This window comes from Aspergillus luchuensis, chromosome 3 (genome assembly GCF_016861625.1).
Source record: "Aspergillus luchuensis IFO 4308 DNA, chromosome 3, nearly complete sequence".
Taxonomy (NCBI): Eukaryota; Fungi; Ascomycota; class Eurotiomycetes; order Eurotiales; family Aspergillaceae; genus Aspergillus; species Aspergillus luchuensis.
The window spans coordinates 226,669-246,168 of record NC_054851.1 but is presented as its reverse complement, the minus strand read 5'-3'; the positions used below and the strand labels follow the sequence as shown (position 1 = coordinate 246,168).

At 47.6% G+C, this 19,500-nt stretch overlaps 9 protein-coding genes across 9 annotated transcripts; 6 read left to right on the top strand and 3 right to left on the bottom strand.

Annotated features, from left to right (window-relative positions):
* Positions 1 to 334: 334 nt before the first annotated feature.
* AKAW2_30070A (uncharacterized protein) lies at positions 335 to 735 on the top strand (the record flags this gene model as incomplete). Its single annotated transcript, XM_041686542.1, has 2 exons — positions 335 to 569; positions 626 to 735. The coding sequence occupies 2 exons, from the start codon at positions 335 to 337 to the stop codon at positions 733 to 735; spliced, it is 345 nt and encodes a 114-aa protein (XP_041540517.1).
* A 983-nt stretch (positions 736 to 1,718) lies between these two features.
* On the bottom strand, positions 1,719 to 2,194 carry AKAW2_30069S (uncharacterized protein; the record flags this gene model as incomplete). The annotated part of the gene is made up of 2 exons (XM_041686541.1): positions 1,719 to 2,123; positions 2,189 to 2,194. 2 exons carry the CDS (start codon positions 2,192 to 2,194, stop codon positions 1,719 to 1,721), a joined length of 411 nt encoding a protein of 136 aa, XP_041540516.1.
* A 698-nt stretch (positions 2,195 to 2,892) lies between these two features.
* On the bottom strand, positions 2,893 to 4,128 carry LEU2B (3-isopropylmalate dehydrogenase; the record flags this gene model as incomplete). Its single annotated transcript, XM_041686540.1, has 3 exons — positions 2,893 to 3,115; positions 3,164 to 3,584; positions 3,651 to 4,128. The coding sequence occupies 3 exons, from the start codon at positions 4,126 to 4,128 to the stop codon at positions 2,893 to 2,895; spliced, it is 1,122 nt and encodes a 373-aa protein (XP_041540515.1).
* Positions 4,129 to 5,264: 1,136 nt separating this feature from the next.
* AKAW2_30067A (uncharacterized protein) lies at positions 5,265 to 7,261 on the top strand (the record flags this gene model as incomplete). Its single annotated transcript, XM_041686539.1, has 4 exons — positions 5,265 to 5,491; positions 5,561 to 6,160; positions 6,246 to 7,079; positions 7,141 to 7,261. The coding sequence occupies 4 exons, from the start codon at positions 5,265 to 5,267 to the stop codon at positions 7,259 to 7,261; spliced, it is 1,782 nt and encodes a 593-aa protein (XP_041540514.1).
* Positions 7,262 to 9,787: 2,526 nt separating this feature from the next.
* Positions 9,788 to 11,188, top strand: AKAW2_30066A (uncharacterized protein; the record flags this gene model as incomplete). The annotated part of the gene is made up of 1 exon (XM_041686538.1): positions 9,788 to 11,188. The coding sequence occupies one exon, from the start codon at positions 9,788 to 9,790 to the stop codon at positions 11,186 to 11,188; it is 1,401 nt and encodes a 466-aa protein (XP_041540513.1).
* Positions 11,189 to 11,645: 457 nt separating this feature from the next.
* Positions 11,646 to 13,847, top strand: AKAW2_30065A (LysM peptidoglycan-binding domain-containing protein; the record flags this gene model as incomplete). The annotated part of the gene is made up of 4 exons (XM_041686537.1): positions 11,646 to 12,022; positions 12,099 to 12,674; positions 12,747 to 12,799; positions 13,021 to 13,847. The coding sequence occupies 4 exons, from the start codon at positions 11,646 to 11,648 to the stop codon at positions 13,845 to 13,847; spliced, it is 1,833 nt and encodes a 610-aa protein (XP_041540512.1).
* Positions 13,848 to 14,569: 722 nt separating this feature from the next.
* AKAW2_30064S (uncharacterized protein) lies at positions 14,570 to 15,084 on the bottom strand (the record flags this gene model as incomplete). Its single annotated transcript, XM_041686536.1, has 3 exons — positions 14,570 to 14,730; positions 14,785 to 14,966; positions 15,068 to 15,084. 3 exons carry the CDS (start codon positions 15,082 to 15,084, stop codon positions 14,570 to 14,572), a joined length of 360 nt encoding a protein of 119 aa, XP_041540511.1.
* A 579-nt stretch (positions 15,085 to 15,663) lies between these two features.
* Positions 15,664 to 16,407, top strand: AKAW2_30063A (uncharacterized protein; the record flags this gene model as incomplete). Its single annotated transcript, XM_041686535.1, has 2 exons — positions 15,664 to 16,227; positions 16,282 to 16,407. 2 exons carry the CDS (start codon positions 15,664 to 15,666, stop codon positions 16,405 to 16,407), a joined length of 690 nt encoding a protein of 229 aa, XP_041540510.1.
* Positions 16,408 to 18,905: 2,498 nt separating this feature from the next.
* Positions 18,906 to 19,456, top strand: AKAW2_30062A (uncharacterized protein; the record flags this gene model as incomplete). Its single annotated transcript, XM_041686533.1, has 2 exons — positions 18,906 to 19,074; positions 19,164 to 19,456. 2 exons carry the CDS (start codon positions 18,906 to 18,908, stop codon positions 19,454 to 19,456), a joined length of 462 nt encoding a protein of 153 aa, XP_041540509.1.
* Positions 19,457 to 19,500: the final 44 nt, after the last annotated feature.

Here is a 19,500-nt window from a genome sequence, read left to right as displayed (position 1 = left end):
CGTACAAGTCTACCCCAGCTTAGTCCACCATGTACACTAAATCATCATCGTAATAGGTATGTCCTTCTGTCGCATGTGACCTCCGCTGCCGTCCGGACATTGCACCGCCCACGGAGTAAAAATAGATGAGCGAAATCGCTACCCATGACAACGAATAACTATATAAAGAGCATCAGCCAGATGCCAAACCTGACTCTTGTCTTCGGCATCAAACCCACATACTACACATCCCTCCATAACCACCAGCTTTACCACGATCGTTGCAGATCCCCTCCTCAGATACCCAAATCGCATATTCCATTTCTTATAACCAGTCATTGACCACATCGCCATTATGAAGTTCACGCTCAAGATCATTTCCGTTCTCACTTTAGCCGTTTCCGCAATGGCGTTGCCCACCACCGACACGCGAGTTATCCAACTCCGCCTCTGGGGTGAAACTGGTTGTGCCGAGAACAACATGGGTGAGCTTGGCTTGTACCAATCCGGCCTTGATGAATGTGGCACCTTTGCAGGCCCCTATGCCATTCATTCTATCACCACCTATTACGTCGTAGCAGGTTATGCTGGTAAGTCAATCTCCATCTCCCTAAGATCTTTCATGTCACCTAACAATTCTTCCCAGCGCAATTCTTCACCGATTCAAATTGCGAGGAGGGCGTCCAAAATGTAACTGCGCCAGGATGCCTTGACGGTGACACTGCGTTCGCCAGCTACAAGCTAGTCTCGAACTAGTAGTCGGTGGAAGTAGACGGGCAGTGGAATGAGGAATGAATCCTATCTGTGAATAATATTTGCAAATGCTAGGAGGAGGTTGATCTGTATCCTTGAGCTAAAAATGTGCACAATTTCGAAGATTGCATATGATAAGCAGAAAAGGCTATGTCTAGGAAAGATCTAGTATCCGACATCCTGCGAGAACCACTGTGCTATAAATTTCTTAAACCACATTTAAACCAAATGTTGCCTTGGCTTGTCATGGATCTGACTGTCAAACAGTATGTAGAAATGGGTAGCATGGGCCCTCGCTGCTAATATCGCATACGTCTGGACCTATTCGTCACATCGGTCTCAACTCCACACAAGGGCAGGTTTGGAACCTTTCAATCTTGGACGTGCATTACCAAGACCTGGTGATATCTCCGTAGTCAAGTTGAATGATGTTGTTGCTAATATCAATTCAAGCTGTTGGAAGAGTGATTTTTTTTGAAACCACAAAGCTTTATCACCCTTCATTGTGACGTTTTGTAGAGTCACATGTTTACATTTTCAACAGGTACTTGGCGACACCCCCGGGGTTCTGTATGAGTACGCTATATTGATGCTACAGGGGTAGATAATGTAACATCTCTGCTGATCACGTTATCTACCCTTTCTAACAGCGTCGATGATTCTCTTATTGAAGCGTTAAGGAAGACCGCTTTATGGGTCCGCATGGTGTGTTGCTATACATGAGAAAACCCTTCTACATATATTCCATCACCCAAGGTAGAGTGGTAAGGAGTGTTATTCCGATATGTCAAGAATCCTGAACACTGTTGTACCAACGGCTATAGAAGTGCCTTCTCGGTATTTCACCACAAAGTCATATACGTCTTCACGAAATTTCAATGAGCCGGGGCCCACAGAGTATTTTAATAGACGGGATACATAACCCAAGAATGAAAGCAGATACTGCGGCGAAGTGAAACGATAGTTAAAGGGAAATAAAACCAACATCATTCGGAGATACTCCGCTTTTTGTCATGCGCATATTGCGCCGCCAACGGCGCCTCCAGAGGATGGACGGGGTTGCTTTCCAACACAAAGGGCTTGACGGGATCAGAGCTCCCCTCTGTCGAATTATATGCTGGCTGCTGCAGATTGCGAGGAATTCTGCCCCAGCAAAAAGGCGCCTGCTGTTCGGCGGTCTGACTTTCCGGGGCAGGCGATTCACGGCCTTCGAGCTGAGCACAGAGTAGATTCTTCTTTGCCTCCATTTTACAAATATCGTACTGGGGTATCGATGATTTCAACAAGATGATCGCGTGTACGACGTATAGCACCCGGCTTTGCTTCGTTTCCTGTTCTTTGTGAGATGCGTGGTAAGCACCGCACTTCGGTAGCTCATTCGTTGCTTGGATCTAGTAGAAGCCACTATTAGTTTACCGATCTGCCGATATAAGGAGGAATACTAAGGAAAGGGCACCTGCATTTTCAGAAGTTGTTACGCAGCTTGCAGGATTCAAGAGAGAGAGAGGGATGGGGCACCCCGGTCATAATCAGGTATAAGTAATCATGACGTCTGAGCCCTTACTAATAGGGTCATCTGCTCGCCAGATTAAGAACCCAACCGTTCCGCAAACACCATATAAGTGGATGTTGAAGTTCACCCGTCTGTGAAACCATGGTTCATCATAACTCTCATTAACCGTAATATCTCGAAAGGATCGCAGCCCCAGGAAGATGCAATGCCATCTCAATCACATTAACAATTGCAGGAAACTAGGTTGTATATTTATTTACTGATCGTATGTGCTTAGGGGGAGAAAGTTAACCCATCAAAAAACAGCTTCCCACTACCGAAGCATCGTCGTGATTCACACCACCGGGTCGGTTTATCTCCACAGTCTAGGTCAAACAATAAGAATGAGAGACAAAATTAGACATCGAATGTCGCGGTACTCATCAAGTAATAACATAAGCCCCAAAGACAGGTTATCATGTTTCAACCACTTGTCCATCAAGACGGCCCGCTCACCACAGGACGGCAAAGGCCAACTACATATAGGAAAATGTTGCTAACGATATTCATTTGGCCACTCAAGACTTTCTTCTAGTGTCCACATGACCGCTAACATATCATAGGAAATCAACACATATGATACTTCTAGCAAGTCTATGTATAACGTTTCAGGTCTGATATTTCCCTCTCAATGCAGCGACTACGGCGTCACCAAACTCTTTAGTGCCTGATTCACCCCCGAGATCAGGAGTGCGGATGCCCTTGTCCAGAACAGCTCGCACAGCATCTTCAATCTGGCGCGCTTCGATCTCCATGTTGAAAGAGTATCGAAACATGAGGCTCACACAGAGGATCATCGCAGTTGGGTTTGCGATGTTCTTGCCGGCTATTCTTCAAGCTATTAGCAATAGGAGAAACAGGATATCAAAGAACACTTACGTCGGAGCGGAGCCATGTGTTGGTTCATATAGACCGCGAACTTTTTCCTTCTTACCGGGATGAGGAAGACCATTCAAGCTAGCACTCGGCAGGACACCTAGTGTTCCAACTAGTGACCCCGCCTGGTCCGATATCATGTCACCAAAGGTATTGTCCGCCAGAATCACACCGTTGAGGACTCGGGGCTCGGTAGCCATGATCAATGATGCTGAATCCGCGAGCTGGTGGATCAACCTCACCTGTGGATACTCTATTGAAAGGGTTTCCTCGACAACACGGCGCCACAGACGTGATGATGCTAAGACATTGGCTTTGTCAAGAGAAATCACGGGCCATGGTGGGTCATGCCGCAGGGCAAGCTCTGCAGCGAGACGAGCAATGCGTTGAATCTCAATCTTGGAATAGCCCCACTCATCCATTGCTGTACTCGTGTTACAGAGGAAACATTAGCCACCTTCTACTTCCCACTCAGCGGGTTCAGATTTACCGTAATTGTCATCCTCAACTTTTTTGCCAAAATAGGCGCCTCCACAATTCTCTCGCACGACTACAAAATCGACCCCCTCGATCACCTCCTGTCTGAACGGTGAAAAGTCCCTAGCAATTTCGCGGCTTGGAACTTCCACAGAGCACGGTCGCAAGTTTGCATAGATATCCATGATCTTGCGTAACTGTAATAGACCCCCCTCTGGGCCGTCAAGTCCGCGCCTGATGTGATCCCACTTTGGACCCCCAACCGCGGCGAAAAGGACGGCGTCTGCAGCAACTGCGGCATCTTTTACGGGTTGTGTAACGGATTGGCCATAGGTATCGATAGATATGCCGCCAATAAGATCTTCTTGCAGATGGAACTGGACTGAGGCAGTGTTGAAGGTTCGCAGGACCTTTATGGCTTCGGCCATGACCTCCGGACCGATCCCATCTCCTGGGAGGACAAGAATGTTGTAGTTTCTTGAATCCGACATGGTGTTCGTAGCCTATTGGATATGAGTGAGTAATTACCAGCGCAGGTGCGAAAGTCCTGATATCTAGTAGAGCATCCCTCCCGTAGGAACGGTGATACTATATCCGTTCCGAGGTCGGAGATCAGGCCGAAAGTGCGGGGAATACCAACAACCGGCGTTCCCCCGATAATGACTATCCCTTTTCTTCGACAGACATGGATCTGCTGCCATTCTCCTCTAGGTGAATATTATTCATCACAATTAATAGCCCTTCGGAAGCTCGAGCTAAGAGAAACACCGGAGATAGTCTGGGAAGCTATAGAACCAGTCTATCTACTTAATATACAAGATTGACTTAGGCCTGGAACACTATTTATCACTATAGCACCTCACACACACACAAATTACCCTAGGTTATTTCCATCTTTTCTCATTTTGGTTACCTTGATTGGTCGATACTGATGATAGCAATATACAGATCTAAGTATTAGCACAAACTATCTCAACTCTATTAGCAGCTCCTCGCGTACCTTCTGCCACGATCTGTACATATAGTCTACGATTGACCGGACGTCTTCTCTAAGAATAAGTTCATCTTCAAGGTACCAAAGCGGAGGCCAATCCAAAAGTAACACAAGCGATATGAGAGGGAGGCACAGAAACCTCGACACGAAGGCCCGTCCGCCGCTAGGAAGGGTAGCGCCAAATTAGCCTTGTCCTATTCCTTCCCAGACAACCCATAAGTCTAATGGGAATATGCCTGTCAGCATACTATCTTTCCTTTTTTTTCTCTTCTGAGGCCACATTCTGCCAGTGAACCTAGGCTATAATAATTCCACACTCATCACGGTGCTAGAGTAACAGATCCAGGTAATATACTCTACCGCATACGATCCATCGAAAGCCATCGCGACCCCAATTTCAGCTCCCGAAAGTTACATTTCGGCCGATTACAGCGCTAATGCAGGCAAGCTGCGCCATCATTTTGCCCACTAAATGTATTAAGGGGGCTGTGATACAACTGTTTTCTGTGTTACCACCTTTGCCCCTTTGCGGTGCGGCACAAGGCTGCGCGAAGCAGCCAACTATTTGAACAATCACTCGCCTGCCTCCATATTCAGATAGCAAATGAAGATTAGCAATCTAATAGATTCAGCATGATGACCAAAAGCATATTTGGGCTCATCTGCCTGCAATTCTTATACATCGTGCGCGCATTGGGGGGGAAATACGCCCCATTGCAAGCTCACACCAATGCTGACAAAGACGCCACCATCGCCATTAGACGGGCTCTACACGAGGCTAGAGGGACGACATACTCGATGAACCAGACTCTGTTGACAAAGAGTTGGGCAAATGCTACTATATTTTCCATCGGAGCAAGGTAATTAAATCAACACCGCTTGCTCCCTAATGCAAAGTACAAACACTAATTTTGACGCTCTTACCGTAGCACGGAAACTTCTGTTGGGTCAAAAAACGGGACCGTAGGCCTGCAATCTGGCCTGGAAATTGTCTGCAAAGCCTGCTATATAAATGGTACTGTTGGTGGCTATTTGACAGTCGAGGATGGGTTCAATGTCACCACGGTCGTGGATAGCGCCGAGGCAGATATTGCGAATGTCACAGATTCTGCACTTTCTCAGCTAGAAGATTTCGCGCGTGAAGCCGCCCGTGATATTCTCGAGGATGTCTCCCAGTTCCAATTGATCGATATCCCCGCTTGGCCGACATTGGATCTTAACTTTGATCTAGATGAGGCAAATGGATTTCCAGGAGTACATGCACAGGTCGAGTTCGATAGCTTGGAGCTCTATCTGGACCTGGATCTTCAGCTGTCGACCGGAGCTACCTACACACTAGACCTCTTCACTTCCGAGACCCCAGCAGGAATATCAATATCTAGTCTTGAGGCCGGTGCTATATTCCAGGTTTCGCTTGTTCTAATAGCCCAAGCGGAAATCGACATTAGCAGTGGAATCCACATCAAGCTGGAAGATGGTTTAACGCTGGCTCTGGAGTTGTTCAACAACAATGTTTCGAGTATCACCGTGTGAGTTAGTCTCTATCACAAGCTGAGGCCCTAGGCGAGGTGGGCTTTTCTTCCCGGGTGACAAACACTAATTGACATGTCGTAGACCCGGTGGGCGGATGGAATTTCTTCCAGTAACCGTCCAAGGCCATGGAACCCTCCGGGCCCTCTTACAGGTCCAAACGAGTATTGGTTTCCAGATATCAACCCCAAACTCGGTCTCCGTGTTCGAGTATCTCAGCTTTAGTGCAGGGATTGGAGGGGAGGTGTCTGCGTATGTGGCCGACTTCCTGTTGCAGATCGACGCTTCTACTAGCAATGATACCCAGTGCGGCTTTGAAGCGGTTGCAGAGTACACCCTTGCTGTGGGTGCTGCTGCGGGGGCGACAGTTGCTGTTGATACATACCAATGGGGCCCCACGCCCAACACCACCGTGCCAGTGTTCTATACAACGCTGGATAGTATTTGCGCCGGCTATAAAAAATCTCCGGCGACCATAACACCCTCTGCCACCCTTGGACAGCGAAACGATCTCGTCACTACTACAGTATCTACCTCAACGACGTATACCATTGTTGACTGTTCATCAAAAGGGCTCATCAACTGCCCTGTCTATCTTCAGCGTACGACATCAGTGAAGAGCACTATGACGACTGTTCTCACAGTCGAATCGGGCATAGACGCCACATACCCTGCAAGAACCTTCTCATCCTTGACCAGTGCCATCCCTTTTGGAAGTAATGCTCGCCGACTGGGTTCTACATCTGGAACACCGGTATCCTACGTTCCCCCCACTGCGACCGCCACTAGTAGCGCCCATCCCAATACTGATGATGACCCTAACCACAAAAGCTCTCATTCCAACAACTACAAACTGATTATCGGCTTGAGTGTGGGACTTGGTTTCCCGGCCGTTGTAGCATTGGCAGCTGCCCTATGGTAGGTTTACCGTTTCATTAGGTTTCGCTCTACTCGAAGTCAAAACAACTGACCAATGTAGGTGGTTTCTATGTCGAAGTAATAAATACTCTGCAGTACCACAACCTGATATGATAACTCGTTCGTCTGGTCCGGAAAAAGACGCAAAGCTACCACAAGCAATGGTGGCTGCTACTACTTGACGGCAAGACGTGAAAGAACGCAGGACTTTGTTCAATAACTAAGTACATCTTCCTGTTTTTATGAATTTAGATTGAAGGTTTCTTCTCCCCATTAAGATAGGATTTTCTACAAATATTAAAATGATGCAATAATACACTTATCTATGGCATCCCATGATCTTATAACCACAATAACTAGTCGTTTGCAACCAGTTCGATATAATGGATACTAACCGGAATCAGGTACAAGCAGTAGATAACGGATCTACATCCACCGTGCTAAGCAACAAGACTTTACTGAAGCTAGTTGCGGAGCCTTCAGCGTTCGATGTAACTTGCCTATGGCTCATTGATACCATATATCTTTTGGTGTTTCCTCCCATAAATACTACAATTGTCAATGAACTTATCTTCGAAATGTTCCAGATGTCACCCATCGCATGTGGAAGATTCGCTTTCTGTGGTTAAGTAAGATCGATGCCCAATAGTAATCTTGGCTCTAACGGCCGGATGACCTGTTATTCAAATAAGTCAGCCGGATTACGCTGTAGAAATCCCCGCATCGAATTGGAATATCCTTTGCCAATTTTATATGGTATGCTAAGCCACAGACGCAAGCTTCACCTAGCCCAAAACACGGTGGAAAAATGCGGAGGTTATTTCCCCGCTACAGACCTCTGAGCCCCGAGCTGTATCTTAGAGCAAACTATCGTCAAGATCTGAAGGTTTTAAGCTGAGTCCATTAGCGATACGAATTATCACTCATGTGAAGACCAACATCGAACGTAAGGATGATCTCAAAAAGTGATTGCGAACACGATGGGGCCTTCATCCATGAGACGCCACAATCCCCATATAACCGTGTGTTATGGATGATCAGGGTACATAAGGGGGTCTCCCCCTATGTTTATGCAACATCCTGAAGAAGTGACTTGGCAATCTACCATACTCGATTCATAATCGCCCTACTGCCTCTATGCACTTTGATCTCTAACCCTCTAACGTCAACCCTATCCGCAAAATGTACCGCCTCGTAACCCTCCTTACCCCCACTTCTAACAGCTCTCCCCTTGTTGGCATAATCTGCTAAAAGCTTTCTTCCGCTGCCGGACCCAAACTCGACAATGCGTACGAGGCCTATCACAAAGCCATCTGTACCCATGGGGCAACCCGATCGTCGGCGGACAATACAACACACTTGTCAGCGAGGCTAACCTCAAATCCTCTATTCAAACCATCGCCACAAACAGTGGAGTCAACAGATCGTATTGAAATGTCTCTGAGCATGACAAATGAATCAATGAAAGCCGTGGAGCTACACTGTAGTGACTTGGCTACAGCGACAAATTATTGCTAAGACACTGACGCATGTACTGAATATACTGCTTGTGCAAAGGGGCAGATATTTACTGTGATTAAAAGTCATGCACTGGATGTCCGAGTGCTAATGAGTGATGATATGTGTGAGAAAGAGCTGGAGTATCTTCAAAAGAACAATTTTGGGATAAGGGTTTGCCAGGTTATGTGGATGCTTTTCGGATGATTTGTGAGACGTGGTAATAACCTTTAGAAGTATGCAAAACGAACGCAAGTCAAGGAGTAGAAGGAAGGGAAAGGAAGCAGGAAAAAGGAGAGAGTTGGAGAACGGACAGAAACAGAAAGCAGGAGGAAATGGAACCGAGTAATGAGAACAAAGGGCATGGAAAATACAGCACAGCTTTATCTTATCATTATTTGATTTATCCAGTTGTTCTACTAATCAAACTCGAATAATGGCAAGAATGGGTTCTAGTTAACCTGTAGTCTTTTCATTTCGTGATAAGCTCAAATTCTTGGGGAAGATATATGAACATAAATTTATGATTACTTGCATATCCATAATACGGAGTACTGAATATATCCCAGCATAGCCTGCTAAAATACAACACTAATCTATGATATCTATGCTCATCCAATTAATAGATTAGGATTATCAGTGGAATACTCTCGTTACCAGTCATGGTTATTTAACTATCTATACCGAAATCAAGATAAACAATTTTACTGGACTAGAGTTGTCGATTGCCCGAGCGCTGCCTCTACCGGCGCTTTCTGCCTGACAAGTCCGCCTTACTAAGTGATAGTTGAGTAGGAGGTGGCTGTAACATATAGCTACTTTATATAGTATTGAAGCAGCAACGCGGATTCCTTTCTGCTTCCTTATTGTCTATCATGCTAACTTCCTTCAATGCCTTCGTGTTTTTCCGTTAGACTGTCAGCAGCTACCAATTCTCCAAAGGCTGCGGGTAGATGTTGTTCCTAAATTAGACCAGAATAGTTTAGGTGAGGAAGCATGAGAGACGGATGTCTCGCAGTGCAATGGGATAGTCGTCTCGCTTATGTGGCAGACTGGCTTGCCGCTTACAGTAAGAGACTAGAGGCTTTACACTTACACCAATCAGCGGAAACCTGCAGAAACTCCAAGCGGAGCGGTCAGCTCGGCGGTGGGCATATGAATATCCTGGCATTCTCAAATACCGCCTTTCTTCCCGTCAACCCAGAAAAGCAATGGCCAGAAACAGAAATATCCCGCGGCGCGGGCGACTACAATGGAGTGCTCAGATTTATCAAGATCATGCAAGCCAGCCTGCAGCTCTGTTAGTCTACAAAGCAACCACACCGGAACCCGAGGCGACATATCCAGCCTTCGCAATTCAGGTCTATACGACTGTTGCTCTCGATCAAGAGGATGATCTCATTGCCATATGCCGATACTTATCCCGTGAGATATCCACATTACCCGGGCCGTCATTTGAGATCTATTCTACCCCACAAACCGATGTATTCGCCTGCGTGGAGCATCAGCGGCGTGAGATATTCCATCGCAAGGCCATTTCACCATCTCGAGATGATGGTCTCTCCCCTGGGATCGCCAAGGTTGCCCTCAGCAGAGAGGATCCGCAACTCCAGGGAGTAATATTTGTTATTATGTCCTACAGTTTCCGCGACTATCCGCATTACCCCGATGATGAAGCCGAAACCGGACCTTTGTTCGTCAAATTCGACCGCTGTTTTCCGTACCAGGCTCGCGTTGACCTGCCTTCGCCCAAGCCTGATGACGACGAGGGATGGGAGGAGGAAATTTGGCCGGAACGGGAGCATCTTGTGGTCCGCAAGTGCCGAAATATCTACCATGTCCGTCGAGAATTGGCCTCCCTTCACATTCGAAGTCAACGTGATGATGTGGTTGAGGATTATGTGTACGATTACGGCCTGGGAGAGGATGAGGGCGATCCTAATAGGTCAGTTGAACCACCTACGCCGGATATTGTAGAGGAGTGGCAGCGCAGAGCCGACTCACTGCCCAAGGAGATTGCTGTTGTCCAGCCATCCTCCGACAATGGAGTTGTTGTCATGACTTCGGGCGCTATAACTACCTCGGACCCAGAACTCAGATATATTATATACGTGACATTCGCTCACAGAATCGAAAATCACCTGACGTTGCAGACGATCGGTCGCGCTTTCACTGCCGCGATCTTGGAGAATGTCCCTGGACAGAAGACTGTACACTTTGAATTCCATTCGGTCCCCAATTCATCATTGGGCGCAGCTCTATCGTCGCATCGAGAATTGATGAAATCACGACCAGAGGTGGGAGTGGCCGTTTCTCGGCCCACTTCAGGACAAAGAGCCCGCAAGTTCCCACAAAAGGGGTACAATCGCGGCCACCCCAGTGACAGGGAACCTTATCAGACATTTTTTGTGGTTCTTGACCGCCCAGACTTTCTCACCGGGCCAGGGGTGTTGTTTTTCTTGGCCGATGGAGACGAGATTACCGATGAGGCGATGCAAAACGTCTACAACTTATATGGAGAACCGAACCAACCAAGAGATTATGCGATGTTTCGGGTTTGGCGCAGTGTGGGAATCCAAGAGGTGGCGCGGAGACTCGCAATGGTCTATTGATATTGGTACGATGAGCTTCTCTGTTGTTACACTTTCACCCATATTTTGGTCCCCTTGATCCTGACTTTGAGTCGCAATTCCCGATTTGTTTCGCAACCCGTGCCATGACCTTATCTACACATGAATACATACAGACATCGAGACACACCTCCGATTGGGGCGCATGGTCCAATATCACGCCCTCTGACTAGACCCCCAGGGCCCCTAAGCCGTTGTTCCCTCACATTCCGCATCTGCTGCTCGTTGTGGTGGCGCTGTTGGCCGTTCCTGGAAGTGGGGTGGTTGCAAAGTTGGCAGCGCGGGGGAAGCGAATTTGGTTGGTGCTCGCCAGCCCACTGACACCCATGTATGCTGCGAGGAACCTCGATGCCAGCTTATCAGATCCCTTCGTATGGGATTGTAACCTTGTCTTTCCCGTGTGCAACCACGGACCAATGTTCGTTTCGATATTTGCCAGATGGTTGTCAATCCAGAAGCACCACGCAGTTCGCAGCCCCCAGCTGGTCACCCCCGCCGGTCTGGCGGGCCCGCTCATTGCTGTACCCGGAGCTGCACTGGCATAGGCCGAGCCCCGGAAATTTTCGTCAAAGGCGTTACAGACGGCCTCAATCGTTACTGCAATACAGTCCTGGGAAATCTTACCGCATCGCTAACTGAAAAGTCCAGCGCAACGGTCATCTGTGACGACTGCTATTTGCTTTCTTTGTACAATGAGGCGCTATTCGAGTATGGAGATGGGCCACTGGTCCGTTCTAGCAGTCTGTTCCAAAGTTACACCTCCCACTGTTCGTATACAGGTTACACCCTGCCGCCGACTACTACCACCACTTTACTGTGAGTTGAGAACTCCTGAAAATTACGTCCCCCTTGATCGGATAGACAGGGGCTAAATCCGTCATCTATGCCATAGGTCATCATATATTGCCACCTCTGCCTCCGCAACAGCAACCACAGCCGGTTGTAGCGGGCTTTCCTATGCCATCCAGTCTGGGGACACGTGCACATCTATCAGTCTTTCTGAGGGAATCGGCACCACTTGGTTACTAATAGATAACAATCTTCCGGCTTATTGTGCGGACTTCCCAGCTGACGGTACCCTTTGTCTGATTAATACATGTGAAGTATACACTGTACGGTCAGGAGATACTTGTGACAGTGTTGCTGCTGCACATAATCTAACCGGGGTCCAGCTGCAAGCTTATAACCCTAACATCGACAGCGGCTGCTATAACTTCGACCTGACTATTTGGTATCAAATATGCGTGAACGAGCCGGGACAAAAGTACACCATACCATCTACAACAGTTGGCGCGGCTACAGTCTTTTCCACGGCTGCCGCCGTGCCTACCGACATTGCTTATAGTACCACCCAAAATTGCGGCAAATATTATTTGGTCGCCGCTGGCGATGATTGTGATGTAATCACATTGACCTTCGGTATTTTTCTCGCAGATTTCCGGGTCCTCAATCCAGAGATAAATGTAAAGTAAGTCTGCCTCTCGAGCTCTTTCTCTCCTTTTCGTTCGCTCTTATCAGAGCATTGACTCCGGCGGCACAGTTGTACCAAGCTGGATGCGGAAGAGAGTTACTGCGTCGCTCCAGTAGGCAGCAGTAAGTTATGGCCCCTTGACGCTATATTTATGAAGCTTGCAAATATTTTACCACGCACACGCTCTCTCCCATCTTAGTCGATAGCTACCCTAATGCCCCTGGATATACGGGTAGCTTTGTGGCTACCTACTCGACCATCGCGTATTCTGCCCTTCCCGATTCAACATATACTCCCATATTCTCTCTAACTACCTTGCCTCTGGCGTCATTAACACGAACAGGATGCTATATATACGCTGACGGGTCTGATCTCAAGTACAACATGACTGGAGTAAGCGACTGTCTCGCCGCATCGGTTTTCTGGGCATTCAACCTCACCACGGACCTGTCGGTCTGGAATCCCTCCATCGTGAACACCACGGCGAATAATTGCACATTTGACGACAGCTATAGATATTGTGTAATAGCAGACGGCCCCATCTCCACGGGTGACATCATAACGGAGACATACACTTTGACGGAGTACTCTTCAACCCCGATAAGTGAACCTTTAGCCACAATCACAGGCATAACAACGCCGATCTCGCCGGCCACCGGGGGCCCGGTAAGCACCAGTCCCACGGCTACCACAGTCACCATCACTTCTTCCTCGTCTTCTTCCGTGGCAGTACCATCGCCAACCCAAGCCGGAAGTATCTCCCGCAACTGCAACCGTTACGCCGAGGCCCTCAGCGGCGACAACTGTACCCTCTTCGCGGCCAACAACAATATCACCCCGGACGAACTGTACAACTGGAACTCTGTGCTAGGTGCCAATGGCGCAAGCTTCAGCACTGCCCTTCAGGCCAACGTTTGGTACTGCGTGGGCGTCGCGATCCCGTCCCCCATCCTGGACAACAACGCCATTCCCGGGAATTGCGACCTCTATGCCGCGGCTGTGATTGGGGAGTACTGCAGCGTTTTTGCGACGGAGCACGGTATCATGGCTGCGGAGCTATACGCATGGAATCTGGTGCTCGGGACCGATGGTGCGGACTGTGGCACTGAGTTTCAGGTAAATGTGTATTATTGTATCGGTGTCAATGGAGCAGCGGTCTTGACGAGTTAGGTAATAATTGGAACGGTGGATTATAGCTTAATAACGACCACCGGTCGGAAAACTGTCACTGCCAAAGTACGACATCGCGGGCTGGAGTGTATCGGAATTGTAGGACATGGCCTCGAGGACGTCCAAAGAGGCCATACCAACTGGATCAAGACCCTCAGTAAATTTACCAATCGGTGCAGTGCCTCCAAAGCTTTCCCTGTGCAGCACCTGGGTTGAGGCTGGTCATGATAGATGATGGTAATTGTTGGGATAGTAAGCGCCTACTATAATAGAACATTAGATGAATAGTGTTGAGTCCCAATCTTATAAAGGTAGTGTCTGGGCTTCTGAGACGCGGCGGCCGTGCGCTGTTGGTCCAGTATCAGATTAAGTTGATTTCTTATTACACCCTATAAACCATAGTAATCGTACCCTTAGATGTTGTACGCAATCATGATATATCCATTCCATCTGTGGGGCGTTTGTGTACATTTAGTTTAGCCCGGCCCGATGGGCGTGCCAAACAAGCCTAATAATACCGTTACTCGACACCGTAGCAGAAATACTCTGCATAGAATCACAAAAATACTCTTATATCCTATGAAAGTACCGAAGACGCATAGAAACCCGCCTTCCACACGGATATTGCAGCAAAAGACTAACTACCGCATGTGATCCTCTAACAATATAACTTCCCAGGTTATCCTTCAATGACCCAGCCTTCCCCCACAGCCACATCCATCTTAGAGGAGATTGTTGATAATGTCAATGAGCTTCTGGTTGTCTTCAGCACTCAAGTTGACATACTCGAGGCAAGCAGAGCCACATGGGATGGGGGTCCCCTGCTCAGTGAAGAGGGTAGCGAGGTTCATGCACTCGGGGGCAACGTTCTCAATTCTCATGGCTAAGGATTATCAGTAATTCTCTTTTCAAACTCCAAAGAGGTGATAGCACGTACAAGAAGTAGAAGTCTGAGTAACAGTCACGGTTCTGCCAATGTTGGCATCGTGGCACATTTGGATGTTGTAGTCAGGAACACCCGGCCAGGACTGCCGCTTGGATAGAGTCTCGCCGTTGATGTCAGCCCGCTTAACGTTGCCATTGAGACCAATGTAGAGCAGGTTGCCGGCAAAACCGCGGCTATGTTGCTGGTTTTTGGCGTAACATCGTAGATTTTGAGTTACAAAATACCAATACTCTATCTATTTCCATTTTCATCGCCTTTGTCCTATTGTTAAAACCTGAGAATTGGGCGCATTGTGCTATCGTACCAGCTTCCTGATTAGGATAAACTGTCTTTGTTGGGAACACATTGATTCAATCTAAACAGGTTAGTCGATTTATAGCTTTAACGCTCTGTGGCCCTCAGAATCCACCACTTCACAAGTACCCAAGGGTTGGAAGGTTCGGACTAACATTTAGCATGCCAAGCTGGCGGCGAAAGGTAGTGTTCCTGTAATGAATCCTGAATGTTTTGAGAGAAACTAAAGTAGATATCACGTCTTGTGCCAAGCCATCGGAATTTCTCCGTTCTCGGCGGGGACTGGGCTGACCTGGCCCTACTGTTGTATCCACCACCAACTTCAGGGTCTGCTGTTTGTTCCAGCGTTAGTGAAGTTGCCTGGGCATACCTTGTCCCATCGTCGTGTGATACTAAGAACCCCAATTTCCCACTCTTGGCCCTGGTGGAGCCGTCGAACTCAGGTTGTCTCAAAGCCAAATAAAATGACCCTCCTACACCCGTTGCGAAGGGGTGGTATGTGTTTAGTTCCCCCCGTCAACCCTTCTTTGAACATCGACTGATTCTATAATTCCTCCCTACACCTTATCAAACCCTATGTCCTCAACTCCAATCGCACTCAAGCAGCCGATCGCCATTCGGCCCGAACATATTGCGTCGTCCCTTACAACCATCAGAATCAAGCAACACAGTAAGAGCTGGTCCGGAGGCGACTTCACCATCTCAACCTGTCAAGGCGAAGAAGGATCTGTCACTAAACTATTCTCTGTTGACGGTGATTTTGGATCCTTGAGTCAGCGACGGCATTTTCGAGATTCCTCTGGTCTGCCCTTATTTGAGCTCCATCGTAAAAGGTCCGGTGTGACGTGGTTTGTCCACCTACCTAGTGACAAAAACGATGACGAGCCTATTGCCACAATCGCAACGAAATGGAGTGCTTTCAAGGACAAGTTTGACGTTCATATCAAGAATGCTGCTGCATCCGGAGAGGACACGGTCATAGAAGTCCGCGGAAAGGATATATGGAAAGTGAAAACGCATGTCTACCAAAATGGGGCACTGGTGATGATGGCAAAACTTACGGACATGCTGTCGGTATATGTACCAGGGAAACGCCCTGAGTGGGAGCTGACGGTTGCAGAAGGCTTTGATCTCTCGCTGGTAGGTACCCCTTAGAAAAAAATATACACGATGGGCCTAACGATGCGATCATAGGCATCGATTATTGGCGTGCTCCTGGCCACCTTGCTTAAGTATAGTAGCATGCCGTCGTCGTATTCCCCTAAGAGCCAGAAAGACGACGTTATATCGACGAGAAATGAAAAAGGCAAGATGCCGTGATGGACAGTGAATTGAATAGTTTATTGAGATAATTAGTGATCACTGATCATCAGAACAGTCGTCAAGAATGGTAAATTAACATCCAATGATACTTAATACTTCTTGTAACGCCTATCATCTTCAGTGGTGTATGATTTCATCTTTAGATCCCTCTGCTGGATACATGGAACAACATAACTTCCTGCTTACTTTCAAAGTCATCGATTGAACACAAGCATGTAAGGTTCTTATATTCTGGGACTCTCTAGGCGATATTTTGTAGGCTTTGGATTAACCTATACAAGGAAGTCGTGATATCATTACAATACGATAATACAGGAGTTTAGTTCTAAACTATGGGAAATTTGCATAGAATTGATAAAGCATCTTACCAACGGTGGACCTACAATTATTGAGACAATACTTGGAAAGGGCCAATAGGAGAGAACTCCGCTTTCCGGATTTTACGCGTACATGAACACGATCCGGGGCTAAATCAATTGTTGATATTTCTCAGTAAGATAGCATTCCACTTTTGATTCCTATACTTTGTTATATTTCACTATCCGTGAATTCCGACGATTTAGGAGTTTTCTTTCTTCATTAAATCGTGACTGCCTTGGATCTCTGGTATCTTTGAATTTTCCCGCCCGCATAACATCTAGCGCTTATAGATACTGGTTCTACTATTATATTGACATTGCCATGTGTGCATTTAAGACACCTCCGCGGAACTCAGTTCTTCCAGCTAGTGCTTATAAGCGGGGCGCCACTGTCAGTTCCTTGGTGCGCTGCGGACCTCGTCCGACGGTTGGCTTGAGGGGTCTCTTGGCGGCGAAGCCAGTTTCAAACGATTGTATCCGCATCCGCACTTAGCCTGCGCACGTGACAATTTTCTACTTTATTCTTTTATTTTTTCCTCTCCGTTGCCAACGCGTGACTTTGGCGGATGTTTGTCATACAAAGATAAAGCAATCCTTGCTTCTTGCATACTCATAGTAGTACACAGCAAAATCATGCATTAGCCACATACGGCGGTGATAATTTGTTGGGACAGTAATCTTTCTGTTACTGGCCTAACTAGATGCGATATATAATTATTAGTCTAGTGGTTAGTGCGCCGACATAATTTCTCGCGTGTGGGCATCATCTAGCATTTTGGCAACGGAAATTTTTTTGTTCTGTCTTACTAATGCCAAGTCGCCGGTGCAGGCGCCGGGTATCTATTGACCGTGGTTGGGTCAGTCAGAGCATAGACAGTTAACTCTGTATGTCTTACTTTGTACTTCAGCTACAGACACTCTGTAGGCGGTTGTTCCACTGAACTATCAAAGAGACAGTGGAGCTGCGTGCTCGGCGTCTATGTACGCAATATTGGAGCAGTGAGATCCTGTAACTACTAATTCAAGGCCAGCTGTGGGTAATGATATTTTTTCTCGGCCTTTTAGTTGTGACTCGGTCCCTTGGGATGCATCATTCGAGAATGTCTATGCTAATCGCTAAACTTCGATTATCCTTGCTATAGTGTTGCTTCCTGCGCCCTCTGTTACTTTCAAACTGGTCTGCCTTAGCCATACCGGCTGGAGCTCGCCGACCTTCGAGCCCTTGGACTACCTCTGGTTTCCCGCGAGGTTGAGTCCCCCGCCAGTCTCTCTTCTCTGGTTTGTGCGTCGGCTCTTCCCGCAGACTGACTATCCCTCTTAGTGTACTGCCAGCATATTTTCCGGAGAAGGAGGAACAACTACGTGCCCAGAAACTAGTCTCCACGCCCTCAACTGTACTAGTTCTGAGCTAGTGCTTGAACTAAGCGGGTCTGACTCCAGCTTCGCCGTTCCCGCATAATTTACGACATCTCCAACTATAGGGATTCTACTTTGGCCTTGTGGATAGGACCAGAAGGTTCTTCTGGAGCCTCAGATACCTGCTACATTAGTTTGCAAGCAATGATCAAAAGGGCCCAGCAGGCTTCAGCAAACCGCTGCGCAGCGTGAGAACCATGAATGACTCCATATTCTTCAACTTCTATCGTGAGCGCGTTGGGGTCACAGTAAAATATAGTTTATTAAGCAGCCTAGAAAGGAGAGATTATTGAAAGGCCACTCATTGACGCTCTTGTTCTCTTGTTACGTCGGATGTAGGGCTTGGCGGTAGGTATTTTACTGTTCAGCTACGGCGTTAGTTTGGATCAACGGATTTATGCCGGCAAACATCAGGCCATGGCCAAGTGCGCCAACCCCAACATGCCCCACGATATGAAAGACTTGTTGAAAAGTTGGGACCGTAGTTGGGCACATTATTGCATCATTATGCACCATGTTGGCAGTGATGGCCGTGGGTCTTGGTCAGGAGAGGTACATGTTATCTACTCAAATACAGAGTACGAGGCAGAGTTCGGGCGATGCATAGATTCAGGGGGTAATTGCTAAATATAACACAACGTCAAAGTCTTTGAAACGTTTCTACATCCTACCGCCTGACTTTCTTCACCTGAGTCTCCTCGATCAACTTTCACACTCCTCATGCTATTCTGGATATCCTCAATTCCCCCAGTATGTTTCACTATCTCAAGCGCATTATTCTGTGTTGCCATCCACCTTCCCTACAAAGGTCGACTGTATGTCTCGCCACTGCTATTCGGCAGCGCAATCCTCTCGCTGCATACGAGCCCCTACCTCACATGGCTCACCGGTATGAACGTGTTGTGGGCACTCTTCATTTGCGTCTGGATCCAACATGCAGCAGCCGTCCTCTACTTTGACCAACTGAGGGTACCCAAGACGGCATCCTCGTGGCTAGCGACATACAAAATTTGGACGATCCGCAGCGTCGCATGAGTCCCGGGCTTCCACCACGATACAAGCGTGCCAATTCATTCTCCAGTCGTACAGGTTTCACATTCCACAGAATCGCCAAGGTCATCCTCTGCTGGACTTTTCAGCTCATCTTCATCGGCCCTATGGTTCCCATTCATTTCAACTTCACCGCACAAGACTTCGCCCCCTCCCGCAAAGTCTTCTTCCGTCGCCTGCTACCTCTTTATAACAACTATCGCCCTATTACCTTCCGCTAGATTCAGATTCGCCTCTTTCTCTCAGTCTACTGGATTTGGATTGC